Below are 23,919 nucleotides of genomic sequence, written 5' to 3'. Positions count from 1 at the left end.
TCCTTTTCTGGTGGTGACAATTAAGTTAGAATTTTTTTTTTCCTAAAGGAAATAGCACAGCAGCTGGTGCACTAAGCATTTCAATACACGCGCAATCCACTTCCCTGCTCCCCCTCCAAGACCTGAGAAGTAACTACACCCTATTCTACAGGGAGAACTAGAGCATCAGATCGTGTCTGATGTTCAACATAAGGTAACGGCAGATTTCCTTTAAAAATAAACTTAAGTTTTAAAACGGAGAAGGCAATGGCACCCCACTCCAGTACTCTTGCCTGGAAAATCCCATGGACCGAGGAGCCTGGTGGGCTGCAGTCCGTGGGGTCGCTAAGAGTCCGACATGACTGAATGACTTCACTTTCACTTTTCACTTTCATGTACTGGAGAAGGACATGGCAACCCACTCCAGTGTTCTTGCCCGGAGAATCCCAGGGATGGGACAGCCTGGTGGGCTGCTGTCTGTGGGGCTGCACAGAGTCGGACACAACTGAAGTGACTTAGCAGCATAGAGAAAAATATTAAGTAACATTATACCGTTAGTATGAGGATATGGAAAAAAATTACGGCGGTAGCAGATGAATTTTAAGAACCTTTAAAGAATTTTAAGAGGCTTTAGAAAACTCAGAGCTTTCTTGCCAATGTCTCTAACAGGGAATGACTGAGCTCCTGTCTGAACAATGACAGGCAATTCCCTGGCTCTCAAGTCAGACCATTCCATTGTCTTACAGCTCAGATTCTTTGCAAGCTTTTTGCATGGAGCCAAAACTTGTCTCCCTGAAATCTCCCCCTGGACCTAGTTACCCTTGAAAGTAGTAGCTTTCAAATCAGGTTTTGCAGAACCTTAGGGCTCCAGAGAAGTACTCCTGCGGTCGGGGGCCAAAGTGGGGTGGTTGATTAGGAAAAGTTCCAGGTAGTGAGCTTTACTGTGTTTTCTATATCAGGGTGCCAAATAATAAGATTTTGCTCAAGAAAGGAACTTTGCTAAAGAAACAGAAGGGTGAAAGTTACTATTCTGGAGAAACACTGAACAAATCTATTTCCTGTTCTATACAGACAATAAAATAAAGAGCAGCAATCTGTTCCTTGGACATCACTTCCCTACAGATGTATTCACTGACTCTTCACCCCAAAACTCAAGACAGCCGTTCTCCTGTGTATGTATTTATACCAGGTTCTTCTTTCACTATCTGTCCTTTAGTCATTCTAAACAGGGTTCAGTCTGATCATCCTAGGCCATGCGTGGGGAGCCCAGGTCCGAAAAGACGGAAAGGAGAAAGCCCAGCGTGGCTCTGGTCACCCACCTGGTCGGTGCTGGGGGGAACCGGTGCGTCGGAGCCCTGCCGCCGGTGGCGCTGCGCCAGCCGGGCCACGGTCACAGGGGAGGTCCGAGGACTGTCCAGCCCAGTGTCTGACAGCACCGAGTTCCGATTCGCCAAGGACTAGAGGAACAGAGGACTCCGTGAGAAAGAAACTCGCCCAGGAGATCCTCAGGGCTCTGCTCATCGGCTAATAAAAATTTAGTACTTACTCTGTGCCTGGCATTATAGTAGCCCTCGGTTGTGTATTACCTCATTTGATGCTTACAGCAGCCCTCCAAGGTAGAAGCTACTGTTCCTCCCACTTCTCGCACAAAGAAACTAAGCCTTGGAGGGGCTCCGAGACTTGCTGAAGATCGGATAGTCAGTAATGCGGTATTCCCCAGGCAGCCTCACCCCACTACCCGCTAGGCCCCCTGCTTCCAGGCGTGGAGCCAGCAGGGGGCATGCCTACTGAGGCTTATTTAGGACCCTCCTAGCCCTTGGTGTCTTTCCGACATACTGAGCCTTCCACATACATTCATCACATTCCCACAAACGGGAAGGAGCAGTAAAGAAATAAAATTTCAACCATTATTTAAAATCAGGATTTACACATGTTTTCAATTGCTTACTTATTTCATTAAGCTGGCTAAGTAAGTATTTTGATAACACTGTTCTGACTTCTTTCATTCACTCCAATTTTTATATTCCCAGTTCATGTCTGCAATTAATATATGCAGCCTGAGAACACCAAGAAGCCCACCTTTGAGGCCAAAGCCTGAAGCTCTTCTGACCACTCCAGAGAAGACAAGCTGTTCAAGTGAAAGATCTATGGCTAAGGAAGAGGAGCCGCCACTTCCAATTAGGCCGGATCTGCTGTATTACCCTGAGATGATGCTATCTGCAGCCAGGTGGAGATGTGTTTTTGGTCCAGTTACTGTTGTGCAGAATTTCTGTCTCTGCTCTCTTACACTGAAACAAGGCTTGCTACGATTAATGCTACAGCCTCTCTCTCCACCTGACTCTATATAACAGAGTTGACTATGATAAAACAGAAGCCAGATTTGATGATCTTGCATATAGGATGCATTTAACCCCCCTTTTGCTTTAGAACTAAAACCCTTGGAACTAGAACTACAGCAGAGGGCCCAGATGACAAGCTAGAGGCCTCGGTGCATGTGGTGAGCAGAGAACCTATCAACGCCCAGAGAAGGAACACTGAACGCTTGGTTTTAAATGGGGCTCCCCCCCAACCCCCGTCTTGGCACTCACCTCGCTGAGGGAAGGAAAGCGTTCTGTGCCGGAGTCCAAGCCACTATCCCCTTCCTGGGAATCCAGAGAGAGTCGGCCTGGGAAGGAAACAGTTTACACGGTAAGGAAGGAGCTGTGGCCTGGGGGAGAGAAGGGCCTTTATTCCAGGAACCTGTGCCCAGGGCAGGAGGGCGAAGCTGCCACCGGCCTGTCTTTCCCAGTTTCCTTTTAGCTCTCCTGAGACTTTCGATATCTAGCTTTCCCCTATCCGCACACCTGTGCCCAGGCCCTGTCACCTTCCAGAATAATCCTCCACAGCTCTACCTCCCAACAAGTCCTGGCCCTCAGCTCATCCCTACCCTCTCCTGGTTCCCATCCATTTCTTCTCATGACAGCATCTCCTGGGCTCCGAGCTGCCAGGCGCTGGCAGGCACGCTGTTGTCTAGACCACCACCATTCTAGCATCTCCTCGGCACTTATCTATCCAGGGCTATGAGTTACACATTTGTTTCCCTGTCACCTGGACTGCTTTCTCTTATTACTTTATTTCTTGGAGGCAGGGACTGTACTTCCCCCCTTGAATTTGCCCCAAAGGGAGGGGACGATAGATAAGAGGTGTGAACTAGAGATGTGCCAGAGAAAAAAGGGGTGCTGAGGGGACTCACCTTCCGACGATCTCTGGCTGGCGTCCCCATAGACTGGGAGTATGTCCTAAAAAGAAGAGAGGTCCGGAGGGAGGGCAGATGCTGTGAACCTCTCCCCCTACTGCTTTCCTCCAATCAACCCTTCCCTCAGTCTCAGCAGATAACATCTGCTTACAATTAGTGGCCTCTTCTGCTTCATCGCCTTACAAATGCCCAGTTAGAACAGCTACTGCTTCATTTGTACAATTTAAGGTGAATGGTGACCCCTAATGGTGAAAAGGGAGCTTTACTAGTGATAAAATTTCCAAAAACTTACTTGCTTTCTCACCCTGGACCTCAAAGCATCTACTGCCTCAGTTGGGCTCGTCTCTGAAAGAACTTCCGAACCATCAAGGAGTATGAAAAGCTCCTGCGGATGCAAACCTCTGCCTCTAACATCTTTGAAGACTGACAGGCATTGGCCTGAGGCTGACCAGCCACTGCGGAGGGAATAATGTTGCTAATGCTTTACTGTTTATGAAGCACTCTTGTCTATATCTCATTTAGTTTTTTTTTTTTAAACAACTCGGAGGCAGGTATAGTACTCCCATGTTATAAATGAGAAAACAGAAGCCCAGAGATCTTAAGTAACTTGCCCAAGCTACACAGCAGGTAAACTATAAAGCAAGGGTTGACGCTCAGACCCCTAGATTCCAAGCTGAGTGTTTCAGACTCATCACTTACACAGCATGTGAGCACAGAGGCAGCGGCAGCAGCAGACACACACTGGCCCCGTCCTGAGGGCACCCTTTAATTCTGACAGTAACGCCATCAGGCAGATCCTGCCGTATCTCCATTTCATAAATGAGGACACCAAGGCGCCCAGGGATTATTATTTTTATTTTGTAAAGCCTTTATTGAATTTGTTACAGTATTGCTTCTGTTTCATGTTTTGGTTTTTTGGCCACAGGGCATGTGGGATTTTAACTCCCTGACCTGGAGTTGAACCTGTACCCTCGCTGCATTGGGAGGTGAACTGTTAACCACTGGACTGTCAGGGAAGTCCCCTCCCAGGGACTCACTGAGTTACCTGCCCCAGAGTCTTAAAGCTGGTGAGCACTATAGCTGGGAGGTGAATCCAGATGGTCTAAATCCTAAACCTGAGCTTCTATCAACCATGTGATACTGAGAAATTCTTCAGAAAGTAAAAGTTTAAATTTGTTCAGCTTGCGTTTCTCAGACTTTTTTGATCTGGACGGTCTAAAAAATAAAGTGCATAATCCTCAAATAATTTCTATTGATTTTGGCAAATATTGTTCTCGGAGATCTTAAAAGTGTTTGGAGAGTTACTTATTTACCCAAAGAATGAAGGCCTGATGGACAGAAGTAAGGCACTAATGAAGCGTCAAGTCCCTGACTAGGACAGATAAGGAAGCATCTCCTCCTTAGGATTTCCTGCACAGTGTGGTTAGCTGCCGCTACAGATCCCTCTCAACTGCCTGGGGTCCCTTTACTTAGGCTGACTTTTAAAAATGCTCGCGTTACTTTGAGAAGACCTACTACTGGAGGGCGAGGTGACAGGAAAAGCTACCAGATGAATAATGGGTAAGATTAGTGTTGGAATATACCTAAGGTATGAGGCAACTACCCAGCAGGGGATGGATAATCAGCAAATTAAAGCTGGCCGTCTGATTTACTGCATTTTTTTTTCCATTTCCGTTGCAACTGTAAGCTGCTGGAGGGCGAGAAACAGGCTACCCCTTCTCATGGGGTCCCAAGGTTCAGGACAGCGCTCGGTCTCCACGGTGCTAAATGAGGAGCTGCTGCCCTCTGCTGCTTTGTGAAACACAACACACAGTGGTTCAGCCCCAGGGTCCTGTGTGACTCGGGCAGCCTCTGTCCTAGGCTCCTCCCTCACACTCCCCTCCGTCCGCCTGCACGAGCCCTTCCTAGAGCTAAGCCTGCCGTCACTCACCACTAAGCCACCAGTCTCCTGCTGGATCTTCAGCTGTAACTGAGTGACTCGCCGCCGGGCGCCTTCGATCTGCTCTTCCAGCAGGCTGGCGGGGTTCCGGCTATACACCTCACAGATACGCTGGGGGTGGGGTGGGCGGGGGCGAGGAGGACAAGGAGGAGGGGAAAAGGCAGAGGAGCGGTTAGTAGAGAATGGGCGACTCGCCAGTGGGGAGGGTAGGCAGTTATCCCGAAACAAAGGGGAGAGAAAGGAGATCACTGCCTCTGAGGAGGTGTGTGTCCTTTCACCATCACGCAGGAGCAAGAAGAGGTACACGTGGTAAGAACAGAGCACAGGAGGCGATGGCAGAGAGAAGACAGGACAGAGGCCGGTCCTGATCTGACCTGCTCTTAAGGCCTACATGCTAAATGAGGTCTTCCTTGACTGCAACTCAGGAGTCTGCAACTCAAGTGACTGGCCAGACCAGCACACACAGAAAATGCTAAGGAGGAAACATACACACAGCGAGAACCACAGGAGTTGAGACGAAGAAGCGTGGACCAAGGAAGCCAGCACCCCCGTTCCCCAGCCCTGCATCTGGGAACCACTGACACTTATCTAGAATCCTTTTAGCACACAGCCTGGGCTTTGCAGTCAGGGAGGCCTGCCTCTGAACGCTGGCACCTCTACTTACTAGCTGTGTAGACCTGGGCAAGCTTGACTACGTCCTCATAGATCAAATGGAGATGTGGTACATGCCTCTGGGGATGGATGTAGGCTATGGATGAGATTATGTATGTAAAGTGCTGAGCAGAAGGTCTCGTGCCTAGCTACTTGACTGAATGCACGGCAGCTATTATTATTTTACTATAATGGGAAGTGCTCAGTGAAGCTGGTAGGTTAAATAGTTACATAGACATTGGGGGCACATTTTCTCCAAACTCATCTGGAACCTCCCTGCAACCCCTCATACTTACTGTTTCATCTCCATGCCTCTCAAGCCCTCAGCCCTCCTCTTAGTCTCTGCAGATAATATCATCTGGTAAGAATGTTCCCAACTTCACTCCATTTCAAAGCATCCGCAGCTACCCTTACCCTCTGCCTTAGAAGAGAAACCCCATCTAATCCCTGTACAGGGTTAGGGCCTCCAACAGCCTCGGGCTCCTCTTGGGCATCATTTACATATCCTCAAAGTTTCCTCATTCTAATGGCTCCTTCCCTTCATCTTATAAAAAAGCTCAAGTTTCCTGTCCTAAAACGAAACAAACTACTACACCAAAACCTTCTCCATCAACTCTGATCAGTCTTCAAGCCACCGCCTCATTCTTTTCTCCCTCCTTTTACAGCCAACATGCTTCCCAACAGGAGTCTCTATGTAGAGCCCAGGCTTCTTAGTCTTCTAATCACTCACCAGCACACACAGTTTACTTCCTCCCATCACCATGCTCTTCTGAAATCCAGTGACTTCTTCTTAGTCCTCCCTCCAGAGCTCTTTAAATACCCACCTCCTCAAAATGCTGTCCCCTTCTGACTTCTCATCTTGACACTGACTTGGGTCACACCCCTCCCCTCAGCTGTAGCTTTACCCCTGCCTCCTCTCTTAAATCTAGGCGAGCCTGCAGCTCTGCAAACATCTAGAGAGAGCTGACACACGCCAGGCCCTGTGCCAGCTGTGCAGGAGGACTATGCCAACGCAGGCATGGTCCCGGCCTTCAGGAACTCAGTCCAATAGAGGAGGACAAACAAATAATTAAAATACAAATACAGCAGCGGCTGTTTAGAGGTTGACGCAGTGTGTCACAGAAGCACAGGAGCTCTGAAATTCCACCCTCAGCTCTCTCCTCGTCTCTGTCCTTGGTGATATCATCTAGTCCCCAATTTCAACTGCCACCTGTATGCTGAGGCTACCCGGATCTCTATCAGTATTTCAAAATCCAATCTTTTCTTCTGAGGTTCATCCTTGTTATCTCCATGTGCCTGGAGGATGGTCTTTTTACCTGAACCTCCCATGGCTGGTTTAAACTCAGTCCATCCAAAGCTGACCGCCATTTCTTTCCCCTAAATCCTTCTCCTCTCCTCTGTCTCACTCCATCAATGGCGTCACCATCTATCCAGGCACCCAAACTTGGGGCTGTCTTTTCTTTCCTCTCCTTTACTTCTCCCTTCTAGTTGATACATTTCGTATGTACTGTAACAGCCTCCGAGAAGGTTTCCTTATGTGTCAGTCCACTTACTATACTTTTCTAAAGAACACTGTTTTGAAGATATGATCACTCCACTACTCAAATCCTTGGATCACTTCCCACTGCCTTCAGAATAAACTTCAAGCTCATCATGTTACTGAAGGCCCAAAGCACTTTCCAGAGTGAAACAGATTGAGCCCACCTCAAGTGTCGTCTCATGAACCTTCTCTGATCATTGTATAATTAATCATTCCTCCTCTTTATAATTTAAATCATTTTAAAATTATTATCGACATGTAATTCACATAAATTCACCATTTAAAATATATAATTCAGTGATTTTTAGTATATGCACAGAGCTGTACAAACATCTCCACTATCTAATTCCAGAACACTTCCTTCAACCCTACAAGAAAGCAGTCACTCCCAATTTCTCCCTTCCTCCATCTCCTGGCAACCACTAATTTATTTTCTGTTTTTACGGATTTACCTCTTCTGGACTTGCACATAAATGGAATCATACAATATGTGGCCTTTGGTGTCTGGCTTCTCTCACTTGGTATGTTTTCAGGATTCTTCCATATCAAAGCATGCATCAGTCCCTCACTCTTTTATATGGCTGAATAATATCCCACTTTATGGGGAGAACATATTTTGTTCATCTACACATCAGTTAATGAGAACCTGGGTGGTTTCCACCTTTTGGCTATTATGCAATTAATAAATGCTATTATGAATGTTCACATAAGAGGTTCTATGCCTTGAATTCTCTTGTGTATATACTTAGGTTCATGTTGACAGATCGTATTTCTGTGTTTAACATTTTGAAGAATTGCCAAACTGGCTGCACCATTTTACATTTTCACATCAACGGTGGGAGTAGAGTAGGATAGTGAATACAGAGACAAAATATAAACAAACATTTCTCCACATTTTCACCAACAACTGTTATTTTGGCTCTGGCCATCCAAGTGGGTGTGCAGTGGTATCTCAAAGCACTGGTTGGCCTCTTTCTAGTGACTAATAATACTGAGCATCTTTTCATGTGTTTACTGGCCATTTGTATGTCTTCTTTATTGGACTGTCTGTTCAAATCTTTAGCTAACTTTTAAACTGGGTTGATTTTTAAGTATTACGTATTCAGGTACTAGGGCTGCTGTCTATGGGGTCACACAGAGTCGGACACGACTGAAGCAACTTAGCAGCAGCAGCAGCAGCAGCAGAACTATATTTTCATGGCAGATAGATGGGAAAACAGTGGAAACAGTGTCAGACTTTATTTTCTTGGGCTCCAAAATATTTTTTTGGGACTGCAGATGGTGACTGCAGCCATGAAATTAAAAGGCGCTTACTCCTTGGAAGGAAAGTTATGACCAACCTAGACAGCATATTGAAAAGCAGAGACATTACTTTGCCAACAAAGGTCCGTCTAGTCAAGGCTATGGTTTTTCCAGTGGTATGGATGTGAGAATTGGACTGTGAAGAAAGCTGAGTGCCGAAGAATTGATGCTTTTGAACTGTGGTGTTGGAGAAGACTCTTGAGAGTCCCTTGGACTGCAAGGAGATCCAACCAGTCCATCTTAAAGGAGATCAGTCCTGAGTGTTCATTGGAAGGACTGATGCTAAAGCTGAAACTCCAACACTTTGACTACCTGATGTGAAGAACTGACTCGTTTGAAAAGACCCTGATGCTGGGAAAGATTGAAGGTGGGAAGAGAAGGGGATGACAGAGGATGAGATGGTTGGATGGCATCACTGACTCAATGGACATGAATTTGGGTAAACTCTGGGATTTGGTGATGGACAGGGAGGCCTGGCGTGCTGCAGTCCATGGGGCCGCAAAGAGCTGGACACAACTGAGCGACTGAACTGAAATGAACTGAGACCTATATGAGCTGCAAATATTTTCTCCTCTTCTGTGGTTGTCTTTTTACTTTCTTGATAGTGTCCTTTGATGCACAAAAGCTTTCAATTTTGACAAACTCTAATTTATCTTTTCTTTTTTTTTTGGTTATTTATGCTTTTGGTATCACAGCTAAGAAACCACTGTTTAGTCCAAGTGGTTTATCAAGGAATAAATACCCATGTTTTCTACTAAGAGTTTTATAGTCCTTAAAAATAGTTTTAACTCTTATATTTAAGTCTTTGATCCATTTTGACTTAAATTTTATTACTGTGTTTAAATTTACTTACTGTGTGAAATAAGAATCCAAACTCATTCTTTGCACAGATATCCTGTTGTCCCAGAACCATTTGTTGAAAAGACTGTATTTTCTTCACTGAACTATCTTGACACTTTTCCCACAGATATATGGGTTAATCTCTGGACTCTGAATTCCATTTCACTGATTTACAGGCCTATCCTTATACCAGTACCACACTATCTTGATTACTCTATGACATGTGTCAAAATATTAGTATCAGCACTTATTATACTGCAATGCAACTCTTCATTCATCCACTGATATTCTACCAGATTAGAAACTCCTGAAAGGAAAGGTTCATCTCTCCTTATCTCTATAACCATTCTAACCTTCGTCCCTAGCACTGGTCCCCAACTCCACTGCAGCACACACGGTATCTAGCACACAGCAGGAACTTAATGTTTGTTAAGTAAATGAGTCTGTTTTCATGTCTTGGTGCCTTGGAGCTATGCTGTCCATTCTCAGCATTCTCTTCCCCATCCCTTTTGCTTATTGAAGCCCTACTCTTCAAGGCCCAGCTGAAATACAATCTTCTCAGTGAAGTTTCCCTCACATCTCCCATTATTAATTAATAATAAGAATCTGTTCTCTTCCTTGTCCCTCCCATTCTCTTTCCTACTGTAATATGAATTTTCCCCATGAGATTGTAAACATGTTGAGGGCAAGAACTATCTAATCTTTTAGGAATTAAACCAATGCTTTACATACAGCGGGCACAACAGAACTGAAATGAAGGGGCCAGGAGCTCGCTGTAAGCCACAGCTATTACCAGAATCTGGTCGTTTCCTTCCCCCAAATTAAACTTCTTGTTCTCCCTGCACATCATTGCCCAGGCCTGGAAATCTCTCTGCATCGGTCAAATCCGCTTTAACAGATTCCACTGGCCTATGACAATTCTTTAGAGGTCCTGAGGTTTGACATTAAGGTTCCTGTGATAGCGTATGGCCTGCAAATTAAGTTGTACACGTTGGTAGATTGCTTTGATAAAGTATTATTTCATGAAGGCAATGGCCAGTCTACCCGCAGCAGCGACCTTACCTGTAACTCCTTTTCCTCCTGTCTCAGCATATTCCTAAGGATCTGGGTGGCATGTTTTTGAAATTCGGGATCCTAAGAGTGGAAAACACGACGGTGGTGAGAGTTGGGGACCCAATCAACAGCTTTAGTCTCCTCCACCAGGTGATTCCTAGGCAAGGAGAGCTATGACGGGACAGCCTGGGTTGTAAGAATGTTTTGTATAACACTCACTATCTCACTGGAATTCAATAAACGTGAAATCTTATTTTGGTTTCATGCCTACATTCCTAGAAACCCTGACTATCATCACATCTGGTATCAAATTGCTCTCTAAAGTCTTCCGGGACTTGCTGGTCAGTCTTCTTTCCAATCGGAAAATCCTGTTCCCTATTACTATCTGCCTCTAGTCCTTTTTTAACTCCTCACACAGGTTATCCAGGTCCTTGGGTTCTCCCCCTAGTAGTCTTGCTCTTTCCTGATTCTCTTCCCTATAGACTGGGCTCCATATTTCATTCCTCCAGGCCATCTTTTTCCCCAGGAAGCCTCTCCTTTACTCCTTGACTTATTCCACCCCTTTGCAACAGTGACTGCTAACAGTCTTTACAGACTCCTCTGACCACGCCTGGAGGTGTGCACCCTCGCCCTGATGGAGAGGAATACTCTCAAAGGGCCTCTTTAGCGTCCTGCACACACAGAGGAAATACTGCATGCCGCTGCCTGATAAACCGCACATGCACTTACATGGAAAGAGGACACTACGGCGTGAAACGCCCTTTTAATGCAGTTCTCATTTTGTTCCACTTTTTTGATGGCCTTCATATAGTTCTTTTTCTTGTCTCTTCCTACTGGCATGCCATTCGATTTAACCTGCTTCCAATCCAAGGGCAGCTCTTCTAAAGGGACACCAGAATGAGAAGAGGAGCAGGAGGACCGTTACCTGCAGAGGTCTGGGTCCCGTGATGCGCTGTGGAGGTGGCAGAGGTGGAGGAGGTGGCGGTGGGGGGACCATGGGGGCGACTCGGGGAGCTCCTGCTGGGGCTGGGTCCTGCTGGGGCCCAGAGACACCAACGGATGAGGGCGAAGAGCCCAGGAGAGTGAGAGCAACATAGGCCCCAGCTGGAGGAAGACAAACAGAGGGCTGCTCAAGTGGTGCTGTTTGCAGCAGCAGACACTCAGGCACAAAGGAGGCAGTTCTCCCCTCTCCTTCCATTACGCTTGTAATTCTGCAGGTCAAGCTCTCCGCATGGTTAACGCCCCACCTGTTCTCTAATTCCTGTCCTTCCATCCTGCACCAGCACAAGGCTCCTTTCCCTCCCTTTCCTCAGGCAGAGGCCTCAACCAAAACCCCACCCACAAGTACTAGGGAGCTGCCCACCCAGTCCCTTGTTTCCCAGGACTGGGAGAGGGGAGTGAGTGGTATTTGAGTGAGACTTGGTCTTAGGAGAACATGATCTAAAAGGTAGTACAAGGACGGGCAGAAAAATAAACATGTCAGACGAGAGATTAATAGCGTCTCCACCTGAAATGACAGGAGGGAACCGGGGCAGTCTATGATGATCAGGCCAAGAAGAAGACTTCAGCCGCCTCCCACGTCTACAGAGGAACCCTGCTGGGTCAGCAGGCCCGCTCCCCCCGTGGCCCCCGTGCATCTGCTCCCCGACTTTCTCTCACTGGCACCTCTTTCCAACTCACATTTGATGAGTTTCACCACCTCCAGGTGTGAGCTGTTGGTCACCATGGTGCCGTTCACCTGTTGGGGGACAAATGACGCGACTGAGAAATGGCAGTGGGAGCCTAGGGGGCCGTGTTCCGAGGTCAAAGCCATTCTTCAGGGAGCCATTTATCAGGGCTCTTCAGTACAGTACAGCTCGTCATAGAGCTTAGTCACAGTCAAGATGGACCTAGAATATGGAACCCAGCTATCTTAGTCCCCACTCTCTGTCACGCTGTACCACTCATTCTCACGGTACCACCCTCCTGGTCAGTGGCTGATGACAGACGCTATGAAAACGGAAGTGCACAGGACAGGCCAAGGCCGGAAGTGACCCTGCACTCCCCCTCCCCCGCCAGGGGGGCGGGTTGCCCAGAGAGGGAACTTCACTCACTTTGATGATCCGGTCACCTTCTTTCACACCGGCTTTCATGGCTGCACCTCCTGTGAGGAAGCAGAAGGCCTGGTCAGAGGAGACCCACCACCTTTCCAGAGGTCACTGAGTCTCCACCCATGAACCTGCCAAATCACCTTCCCCCTCAAATCTCTTCTTCCCCCTCAAATCTCTTCTCACCTCTGTGTTAAGTATTTCACGTGTTGGGTGCGTATCCTATTCTGCTCCAGTGTGCCACAACTACCTTTGAGCTAGACTGGACTGTCTGAGGTCACACCTCCTGTTTTTCTCGCCACCTGGCTCAGAAGCAGACTTCTCCTCTGAGCGCCAGGCCACACTGGCGGAGAGGCAGGGCCAGACTCCGGGGAGAGCAATGTGTGTTTTATTTGAATGTGTCTGGATATGTTCCAAGATCAAATAAGAGTCTATTTCTATTATCCAGTGGGAAGAATGAGTTTACCGTATTAAATAACTGTTGAAGTAATTATTAAGAGGAATATGAGAAAAGAATTGCAACAAGAGTTTTCAAATCATGGTCCCTAAGCCCTGAGAGGTTCATAAAGACATTCTGGGTATTCCTAGCATTAAGGAAGATAATGCTTTATTTTCTGTTAAAAAAACGGTTCTGCAGCCACAGCGGATCTGACCACCATGTATAGTCATCCCTGGGTATCCACTGGGATTAATTCTAGGACCTCAAGTGCCTTACTTAAGACAGCATAGTACAATACCTTCCGTTTTCACATTTGATGATTGAACTAACTGCAGATGGAAATTTTGAGCCACAGTTGGTTGAATCTATGGATGTAGAATTCTCAGATTCGAAACTCACGGATGTGGAGGGCAAAATGTTGTTTTAAATGAGTTAAGTAGTACTCAGAAAGCACAGGAAACACTTCTGCTGAAATAAGTTTGTGAGAAGCATAAAAACTATGATTTTTGTAAATTTACCCCGATGATCATTAAATCCATAAGTTGCATTTGTCTGATCAAAACAAAACTCCCACAAAGCACATCTATATGTTTCTAGTCCAAAAAGAGAAATTACAGTGATGACTACATTCCAATTTGGATTTTCGGTACTGGGACCCAGACTACCCAATCTAAAGTGTGCTATTTGTGGGAAAAGTACTAGCTTGAAAACTCTCTTTTACACTGTCATCTAAAAATTCAAGGTGGAGAGGAAGAGTGATTTTGCCTGAATGCACGAAACACTAATAACTTAGAGATTAAAAAAAATTTAAACTTTTCAGAGTAAAGGAATTAGAGAAGTTGCAGACTTCAGTAAGCATGAGAATCACCACAAGAATTTGTCAGAAAGCATACTGCTTGGCCCCCTTGTGAAAGGGTGACCCAGCGCTTCGGGACTCGGGCCCTGGAATGAGGATTTCCATCACCCTAAGGGCCTAGGTGATTCTGACGGAGCAGAGCACAGACTGCACTTGGGGAGCAGTGGCCTGAGAACCCTACACTCTGGGAAAGATAATAGCAGCTGCGCTGTGGCTCTTGTGATTTCGATGCCAATCCAAATGAGGTCTCTTCCTCTCTCCTGCCCAAAATACACATTCATACGCATATTTTCCAAAACTCATATTTCACTGCAAGCCATCCTTTTGTTCTTTCCTCTCTGAGTCTGACTCTGCTCAGGCCTAAGACGGGGGTAAAAATTGGAGGAGCCCTGAACTCATAGTTCACTGGAGCGGATCCTCATACATTCTGTATCAAAGAGATCACAGAGGCAAAGTACAAGTTACCGGCAGGCCCACGCGCTCTCTCACCCTAGTTCAGGAACCTTGAGAGAATACGGAAGCAAAGAAGTTTCTTTTCAGAGTTCTATCCTAGGATATGAAAAACAAACCTCCCCCTGATAAAAGTTAACTCCCAAACATAAGGGGTGCTAATTATTTATATCCTCGTATGGCCCACATACCTCATTTTGGTCATGAATTTGAAATTTTCTTTTCACCTTTCACAGAAATAAATTCCAAATATTTCTTCCAAAGTTATATAAAGCACATATCTTTTCCATTTTGCACTCTGCTTAGAGGAAAATGCTGGCCAGTTACCTACCCCTTTCCTTGTACTCTTCTTCCTGCCTGGGATGTCCAGTGCTGCCAAGCCCAGTCCCATTTGCTACAATGAAGTTCACTCTTTTTGGAGATACTTGCCTCATATCCTTCACCACTCCCATCTCCTTCCTGCTCATAGTCTTCAATCTGCGTCACTTAACAGCAGTGATTCTACCACCGGACATTACAGAGCTCTGAAGTACCTGAAGCTTTTCCATACACAACTGATCTGCTTACAATGCCCTCCCACTCTCTACTGTCTTCCCACCAAATTCCCGTCTCGGCAACGTGTTCTCTATGGCCATCTTTCAAACTACTCCTGAAATCTGATTTTCCATCAGATCCGATTTACTCCTGAAATCTCCTTTCTAAGAAGGCTCCCCAAACTAATAAGAAGGGAGATACTATGCTTCGAACAAACTAGCTCAACACAACCTTCCAAGCACCCCTTCTTCTTGTGTACTGTCCAACACACATCTTTCAGTCATTTATTACTTAGTGTAACTGTATCTGTAAAGACACCTGGAACAGAGTGCCTGCCTCAACTGTGAACTGCTGCAGCACAGCAACCATCTATGCTTGGAGCGAGGTCATGGGAAGGTGAGAAGAGGAAAGTGGGTCTTCGATTTCTCCATGGCATCTTCCAACCCGGGACGAGGAGCTCCCCTGGAGGGCAGTCAGGGACCTGCCTGATGACCTGAGGGCTATTTTGCCTTTTTCACAATTCCAACAGGGAATCAAGCCAGGAGTGTGATCCCTAGAAACGCTTAGTACTGTGGAGGCTTCCCCAGACGCGCTCAGGGAACCAGCTCTAGAATGAACCGTGCACGCCACAGGACGCTCAGTCCTCTAGTAAAAGCACATGCAAGTTCTCCAAGTCCTACAGCACCGTCACATCCTCGGTGACTTTCTAAGAACTGTCCACTGTTGGCGAGGGAGACACAACACTCACCAGGCCGCACAGACTGCACCAGCACGATGCGGTCCCCGCTGACTGTGAAGCCGAAGCCATGCTGGTCCTTTTGGATGATGACACAGCGTTGAACAAGACCTGGCAGGAGGGGAGCAGGAGCAGGGGCTTCAGCTGGGTCTGTCACTGGGAAGTCACTGCACACAAGCCAGGGCCAAACAAGCAGAGCCCTAGTGCGTTTCTTCCTCCAGAAAGCCCTTCCAGATTCCCTAGGCAGCCTGTCCAAACACAGTCTTGCAATGCAAGCCCTCTCAGCAATCGACAAAGCCCTGCCACCTACTCTGTATTCTATACAAGAAACTCCCCTCTTGAGGTGTTGAGATGTCCGTCTCTCTTGTGCGTGTTTCTCTTTTTAGGCTTGTTTGGGTGGCGCTGGCCAAAAAAGGGGCCTGGCCAACTCCAGGCTGAAGACTAATGTCTCAGAGAAGCAACCCTGGGACCGAAGCCTAAGTGACCCTGGAAGTTTTCCATTCAATCACGTTCAGCGAATACAGAAGGTGGGTCACCAGTGTGTGTTGACTCTGCAGAGATGGATAACTCATGGGGGCAACTGAGGGCTGGCCCTGTGCCAAAATGCAGGGAAGGATAAATGACTAGAGCAAACCCCTTCTGCCACAAGCACACACAGAATGTAGGGAGCAGGACAGCGGGCTGTAACTGCCCACAGACTCCATCCCTGTGGGCATGTGTTAGGTACTGTACACTGTGAAGGTGTGTGGTGCTGTTTCCTTTAATGGAGAAAGCAGGGGCTCCAGTGCTAAAACCCCGCTGGTTTCAGGTCCTGGTTTTGTGTCTTACAAGTTTGCACACTTGGAAAATTTCTTAACCACTCTGTGTCTCAGCTCATCTGTAAAAGAGGGACAATAAAATCTACTTTCTACCACTGATAAAAGGACTGAATAAGACAATTGGTAAAACCGTAACACAATGCCTTGCGCACATCATGAGCTCAATATAAAGGCTCAGTCGTCTCGTATCTAGGGTATGCAGGTCTGTCTGTGTGGGTGAACACCTCTGTGCCGATGTGTTGATGCCCTGAGAAGGTTACCTGTTGTCTCAGATGCGTCAGAGGGCTGGCGGTGGTGAGAAGGGGACTTGCGTTCAGGTGCTGAATCTCCCAAAGACAGGCTACTTAACCTGGAGAAAGAGTAAGAAAAGCACATCAACGAAGTGAGCAGGGAGGGACCACCCTTGTAGCAGAAGGAAGCTCTGTCAACAGGGGCCCTGAGTCTTGGGTAACAAGAGACTGACCCTCTCACTCTGTACCCCGGCTCCATCTGGTGGGAGACTGGCCATGTCTGCACCATGGGCAATACCACCTATCTGGAATGCTAGGCGGGCAGAGCAGACATGATCTCTTTATTACCCAGCAAGGCGTCAAGGGAAATAGCCCTTCCTGGAGTCAGGAGACAAAGAGACAATAGCAAGAACAGGGTGTGCACAGACACACACGTGGTGGGTCTTACCAGGCTGCAATGGGGCTGATGGAACAGAACGGACGCGGCGGAGAAAATGAATGCGAGAAAAAGATAGGAAAAAACAAACAGCTAGTTAGTTTTAGGCGATGATTTGCGAGGAAGGGGAGACTGCAAGCCAAGGATGGGAGGGTCAAAAACACACACACAGGCCTGCAGGGCACAGCCGAGGATGGAAGGGGCAGGAGCAGAGACACTAGTCCTCACGCTACTAGCTTCGTCTCCTCGTCCCTCTCCAAAGCAAGTGTCTCTAGGAGGGTGACCAGGCCTTTAGTTGGGTAACTGGCAATTTGAACACTTTTCTAGAAAGGTGGAGTAGAATGATGACCCAAGCTTCTGAGATTCCATTTATTTTGTGTGTACGACGGAGAACAGAAATCGGGTCTGTTTCATGGTAGTATTCCAATCCCATTCCTACAGCCAGCGTAGGGCACCCTGCTTAAAAACTACTACAGCCCTAAAATCTCCAAGTACCAGGGATCACCAAACCAGATCTAATAACAGGACCCTGCAGGAACAGGAGAAGCTCAGAGCTTTACTATGCCTCTCCTTTTAAAAGCGTCTGAGCTGCCAGTTCCTAATCAATAGTTGCTGCCCCTTCAGAGGGCGTCTCCTAGCCATATCCAGCAAATGACTATGTAAAAGGGTCTTCATGGAGGCCCTTGTGCAGAGGCAAAACACTGCAAAGAATCTAAGTGTTCGCAGTGGGTAACTGGTTAAATAAACTGCAGGATATCAATATAATGACACAGCCTTCAGTCTATAAAAGAATGAGGGGTCTCTTTATATATGATAAGGAATGGTCTCCAAGAAACGTTGTTGATTGAAAAATACATGATGCAGAATTATGTAGATGGTAGGAGAGAAGAAAATGATTTGCTTATGTGTTTGTTTACATATATATATAAAACGTGCAAAATATCTCTGGAAGGGTACAAAAGAAACATATATCTCTGGCTGCTTCTGAGGGAGAAAACTGCCGGGGCAAAGGGATGGAGTTGGAATCTTTCCATTATCTTCTCATTTGTTACCGTTTAAACTCTAAGTCATGTGAAAGTATTAACTATTCAACTAATACATACAATACAAGTACATAAGTTTCACATATAAAAGGGGGCGGTTCCTCCCCCCTCACCCTGGCACCCCACTTACCTGGACAGGTGAGACTGCTTTTTACTGGCTGATCTTTGATCAGAGACAGAAGGACATCAAGGAAGAAGAAAGCGTGGGGCCCACGAGAGAGTGACGCAGGAGAAGGGGAAGAAAGGAAAACAAAACAAGACATAAACCAGACAAGACACTGGGGATGGTTGGTTCAGAAGAAAAACCACTAGCAGGCTAAGAAGAACCCGGGGTGGAAGGCGGCCACAGTGCAGCAGGTCCAGCTTGCTACACTGCAGATTCACCTGCACCTCGTTGCTGACTGAAACCTTTTCGAGTTTCACCACTGCACCTGGGAGAAAGGCCACGGACGCGGCAGCGAAGAGGAAGCACTAGTTAGCTGGCCCCTCCACCGTCTCCGCAGCTCCCAGTGCCTATCCTAACTGCAGCGTGAACACCCAATGGGACTGCTTGTCCGTTTGTCTCTGGGCTTAAGGTCCACCAGGTCACGGCAGTCTTGCTGGTCAGCACACCCCATGCCTGACACGGTAAGCGCTCTGTCCTGACCGCGGTCCCCGCTCTTCCCTGTTCTTTCACTTGCCATGGTTTCTGGCTCCCGTGCCTCATCTTACGTGTGGCACATACTGCTCCTTCTTCCTAGATGTTCTTTCTTCTCTCCTCCCCGTTACTACATCTGTCAACCAGACAAGGCAAACTTTCAGAAGCTACAACTTCTGGCTATCTTCAAATTATTCTAGTCTATCATGCCCCACCCTGACCTCCACCTCCTCATCTAAGGTAAAGATTCAACTTAGCTTATCATTGAGTAAATGTCCTAGAATCTCTGAATGATAGCTAAACTTACTGTGGTAATCGTTTTATTTAACTGTGGCTGTGTGGAGGGGTGGTCCTAGTTGCTGCATGGGGGATCTAGTTCCCTGACCAGGGTTGAACCCAGGCCCCCTGAATTTGGAGCATGGAGTCTTAGCCACTAGACCTCCAGGGAAGATGCCTGTGGTAATTATTTTGCAACACATGGGTGTCAAGTCCTTATGCTGTCCATCTTAAAATTAGATAGAGCTATATTGGGGCCGCACAGAGTCAGACACGACTGAAGCGACTTAGCAGCAGCAGCAGCATTTGTCAATTAGATCTCAATAAAATGGGGGAGGGAGAGTCTCAGAATCCAAACCTGTGTTATTTAATACAATAGCCACTAGCCACACAGATATGTAAATTTAAAACAAAATTTACAATTCAGTTTCTCAGTTGTACTTCAGCTAGTGGCTACCTTATAGAATAGTGCAGAATAAAACAGTTCCTTCGCTGAAGAAAGTTCTATTGGATAGTGCTGCTTTAGATACTACGCTGGTGCTAGGGGTACAGAAATGAATAAGACACAGGCACTTGCAGGGAATGGATGAGGCGAACACGCAGAACTTCAGTACAAACGCGGAGGGGCAGAACTACTTCCCGCAGCAGCGAGGGATTCATAGAGTAAACTTTTAAGACAGCTGCTCATCTGCTGTCTTCGGCCAGATCCATCGCATCCCACCACTGGGTTACCCAGAACGGGCCTGAACTCCTCCCTGCTCACTACCTCAGGAGGAAACCCATTCCATTCTAGCACAGCTTGGGCTTCCTCCTTGCCTTGTTCTGCTTGGCTCTGTGAGAGACTGGTTTCCTATGCCCACATTAAAGCTTAGAAGGAATGAATGGTCTGGTAACTTAACCTGGTTTGGTTTTGCATTTGGGCTGGGTTGTGAACTGTTCAACGTAACTAAGGGCACACTAGGCCAAGGTTTATGCACCTGGCTGTAAAGGACTGTTGGGGCAAAGACAAGGATCATTTCAGCAGCCATGGAAAGTTCCTCTCAAAAAAAAAAAAAAAAAATCACAGCATAGGGCAGAGACAGTGGAGGACAAGGGGGATTACAACATAATTGTAACAGGTGCAGGGTGGTTTTTTTTCCCCTCTTTTAGAGCTTAAAGGAAGAAAAACCACTTCTGAATTAGAGGGAGAAATGCTTGTATTAGCAGATCGAGACTATCATGCGGGTTCTCCCCTTCGTGATGACACTCCCGTTAAAACTCAGCAGCAGAGATCAGACTCCAACCAGCCTAAACCCGATGGGAACAGAGGAGGCCCCGGAAAGTAGAGAAATTCCCCCAAATGTGTGGCCCTCTAAATGGCATCACTGAGACAGACCTGCTGATCCAACTCCTCATTAAGCCCCATGTTTATCCAGTCAGAGACTGCTACGTCCTTTTATGTTTCCCAGAGTTGCTCGTTCCTTTTTTATTATCATTGCTATCCATCACTTTAAGCCATATGTCCACTGCCTCAAATTACTAAAAAAAAAATAAACAAGAAGAAGAAGAAGAAGAAAAAAACCCAGCTCTTGTTTACACTCTCCAGTTCCTCCAGTATTCTACCACAATGGACTAACTTTCCTAAACACTATTTCTTTGGGTCCCCTCAGATCAAGAACCTAGGATTTCCCTTGTTACTCTCTATATGATCAGATATGTGTGTCACCTACTATTAAAGGCTTTTCATCAAGTGGATCCAAGTACCTTTTCAAATTCACTCTTATTGTTCACTTTGTCCTGCCTCTATTGGACCTTAAAAGATGCTGCACTCATTCTTGCCTCTTCTTTATCATGGCCTCCATCCCTTCTCCTCTTCATTCCTCCTTTTTCAAGGCTCTGGTCAAATGGCATTGATTCTATGAAGCCTTCCCTGACCACTGCAGCTAGCATTTGATTTACCCCAATATTTTTTGGGAAAAATCTCAAACCTACATAATAAAGTTAAATGAGCAGCATGATGAATACGTACATACCCTTCACGTAGATTCACCAATTAACATCTGTCACACTTGCTTTATCTTTTTATGATTATACACTTTTTCCCATTTGAGAGTTGCAGATGACACGACATTTTACCCCTAACTATGTCAGCACATATCCCCTAGGACCCCTAAAATTCTATATAACCACAATGCCAACAGCAAACCCAATGAGTTTAACTTTGATATAATATTATCTAGTATATGGTCTGTATTCAAATTTCCCTAATTCTTTTATTAATCGCCTATACAGTTGTTCCCAACTGCCTCAATACAGGATCCAGTCACAGATCTTAGAACTGCATTTATTCATAGCTTTTAGATTCATTTAATCTAGAATATCACCCCCTTTCCCCCACCCCAACCTACTTTTCTTGCTCTCTCCTAACACCAACATACGGAAGAGTTCAGGCCGGTTGCCTTATTGAACGGCCTATAGCAGATTTGTCTGTCTCTTTAGGATCAGGGTCGAATTGAGCATTCTAAAAGAGTGTTGGGTATCCGATGTGGCACAGCTCGCCCATTTCTGGTGAGCATAGGTTTGATTACTTAGGTGAGCTGGTGCTCCTAAGATTTCTCAATGGCAAAACTACACTTTCCCACTTAAACTAGTGGGAAATGGGTGGAGTGCTATTTTGAGACTGTACGACCATCCTCTTGTCCAACAGCTTCCCACACAACAGTTTTATTACCCACTGATGCTCCCTGGGGACTGACTGATGCCTCAGTGGGTAAAGAACCTGCCTGCCAATGCAGGGGACACAGGAGACTCGGGTTTGATTCTTGGGTTGGGAAGGTTCCCTGGAGGAGAGCATGGCAGCTCACTCCAGTATATCTTGCGTGGAGAATACCATGGACAGAGGAGCCCGGCGGGCGACAGCCCAAAAGGTCCCTGCCTGAACCACTTACCGCACTGGTGGCTGCAAAACGGCACTCTGCTAAGTCTATCATTCCGTCTGCATCTATTAGCCGGCAATCTTGTAAAGAAGGTCATTTTATCCCTCTTCTGAAACAGTGCTATGAACTCACGAATTTTTTCCCTCCAATGCAAATACATTAGAATCCATTATGCTTTTCTAAAAATGTTAAGTGAAAGTGAAGTCGCTCAGTCGTGTCCGACTCTTTGCGACCCCGTGGACTGTAGCCTACCAGGCTCCTCCCTCCATGGGATTCTCCAGGCAAGAGTACTGGAGTGGGCTGCCATAAGTTATCTCAGTTTGGCTGGTGGGAGCTTCTACAAGCCAGCTCCTGTGTCCTTTAAAGTGTCACCATCTGCCTTATTTTCTGGCACAAAAAACAACAACAAAAACACTCCAGGCTCACCTTGTACATTCCCTATGTCAGACTTGGACTCAAACATTTTTTTAAGGAGCCCTGGTTCCTTTTAGTAGGAAATGTGTGTAGAAACAAGACTGGGTGCTAGGTGCTCATTGTTGCTAAGCTGCCACTGGTTCCCAGCCCGTTCAATGGACAGAGCTAGGACATATTAAGAAATTGTGAGTTTACAAGGAAATCTTGTTTGACTCCAACACTACAGGGTTCTTTCTCACCATCCCCAATTCCGTATTTTATCTTTCTTTTCCCACAGTGAGAACCTTGTTCACAAACAACAGTAATATATTTATATATTTATTATAATATAATCATCTGCTCTTCTCCATTACACATCAAAGATTGTTTCCAGACTTACTATCCCGGTAACACCAGTAACGGCAAACTTGGCAGAGGTTAGAGTTTGCAATTCTTCTCCTCCTTAGACTGTATCCCACTAGGTATATACAGCCAGTACTATTTGTGAAAGTCACTTTGGATGAATTTTTTATGCTATCAATTTGAAATGCATTTAGGTTTCGTGTTTTTTTTTTTGCTGCGCTGTGTAGCATGCGGGATGTTAGTTCCCTGAACAGGGCTCCAAACTGCATCCCCTGCAGGATAAGCATGAAGCCTTAACCACTGTACCGTCGGGGAAGTCCTTAGGTTTCTGTTTATATCTGTACTTAACTTTAGGGTTTGCTTTTTCAGGGTTATTTATTTTTTAAATCTGTCAAACATTTACATGGTTGAAAACTCAAAATGCAATTTAAAAGGCACATTCAGAAGTGTCCTTGTCCCTTCATCCCACTCCTCCCCAGGAAACCACTTCCATTTGTTTTTGGTTTTCTGTGTTTCTTCTTGTAAAAACTAAACAAACACATATAAATATTCTTATTTTCCTCTCTTGTTTCCACAACAGGTAGTATCCTACACTTTTTACACTTTGCTTTTTTCATTTAATAGACCTTCAAAGAAACTCCCTATCAGTTCCCAGAAATCTTCCATTTCCTCATCCTTTTCTTTACAATGCAACCCACATTCTGACACAGATGTTCCTCCCTGCTCCTGAGCATCTGGTGTGTTAGCCCTGCCAGAGGGCAAAGGTTACAGGGTGTTCTTCCCAGTATGCTCCCCAGCAGCAGACACAGGACAGGTGCTCTGTGAAAATAAGGAGAAACAGCCTCCTCATCCGAGCTTAGAGGGTGTGTGATGAAGCAAGAAAAGGCTGGTGATCTTTCAGACAGCAAAGCTGAAGGGCGGTGGCCAGCCCACATATCATTCTGCTGGCCTATGGTATTTGTGTGTGGATGGGTGGGTGTGTGTGTGTGTTCAAGGGATTAGATGTGGTAGAGAGAACGCCCGAACAACTATGGATATGGGGGGGTGTGCGTGTGTGTGTATTCAAGGGACTGATTAGATGTGGTAGACAGAGTGCCTGAAGAACTTTGGACGGAGGTTTGCAACACTGTATAGTAGGCAGTGACCAAAACCATCCCAAAGAAAAAG

At 46.2% G+C, this 23,919-nt stretch overlaps 1 protein-coding gene across 4 annotated transcripts in view; it reads right to left on the bottom strand.

Annotated features, from left to right (window-relative positions):
- The window catches only part of ARHGEF11 (Rho guanine nucleotide exchange factor 11), a 111,995-nt gene that overhangs the window by 30,686 nt on the left and 57,390 nt on the right, over positions 1 to 23,919 (bottom strand). For 3 of the 4 annotated variants that reach the window (XM_052638280.1, XM_052638282.1, XM_052638281.1), the window contains exons 2-11: positions 16,720 to 16,808; positions 15,654 to 15,752; positions 12,633 to 12,682; positions 12,220 to 12,277; positions 11,465 to 11,643; positions 10,549 to 10,620; positions 5,145 to 5,264; positions 3,212 to 3,257; positions 2,568 to 2,644; positions 1,299 to 1,436 (exon numbers count right to left, since the gene is read on the bottom strand). In XM_052638280.1, coding sequence (XP_052494240.1) covers positions 1,299 to 1,436; positions 2,568 to 2,644; positions 3,212 to 3,257; positions 5,145 to 5,264; positions 10,549 to 10,620; positions 11,465 to 11,643; positions 12,220 to 12,277; positions 12,633 to 12,682; positions 15,654 to 15,752; positions 16,720 to 16,808 — 928 coding nt within the window. The remainder of the gene's footprint in view (positions 1 to 1,298; positions 1,437 to 2,567; positions 2,645 to 3,211; positions 3,258 to 5,144; positions 5,265 to 10,548; positions 10,621 to 11,464; positions 11,644 to 12,219; positions 12,278 to 12,632; positions 12,683 to 15,653; positions 15,753 to 16,719; positions 16,809 to 23,919) is intronic. The other variant, XM_052638284.1, reaches the window with a different exon arrangement.

This window comes from Budorcas taxicolor, chromosome 3 (assembly GCF_023091745.1).
Source record: "Budorcas taxicolor isolate Tak-1 chromosome 3, Takin1.1, whole genome shotgun sequence".
NCBI classification, from domain to species: domain Eukaryota; kingdom Metazoa; phylum Chordata; class Mammalia; order Artiodactyla; family Bovidae; genus Budorcas; species Budorcas taxicolor.
The sequence above is the reverse complement of the archived record's forward strand: the minus strand, read 5'-3'. Positions and strand labels throughout refer to the sequence as shown.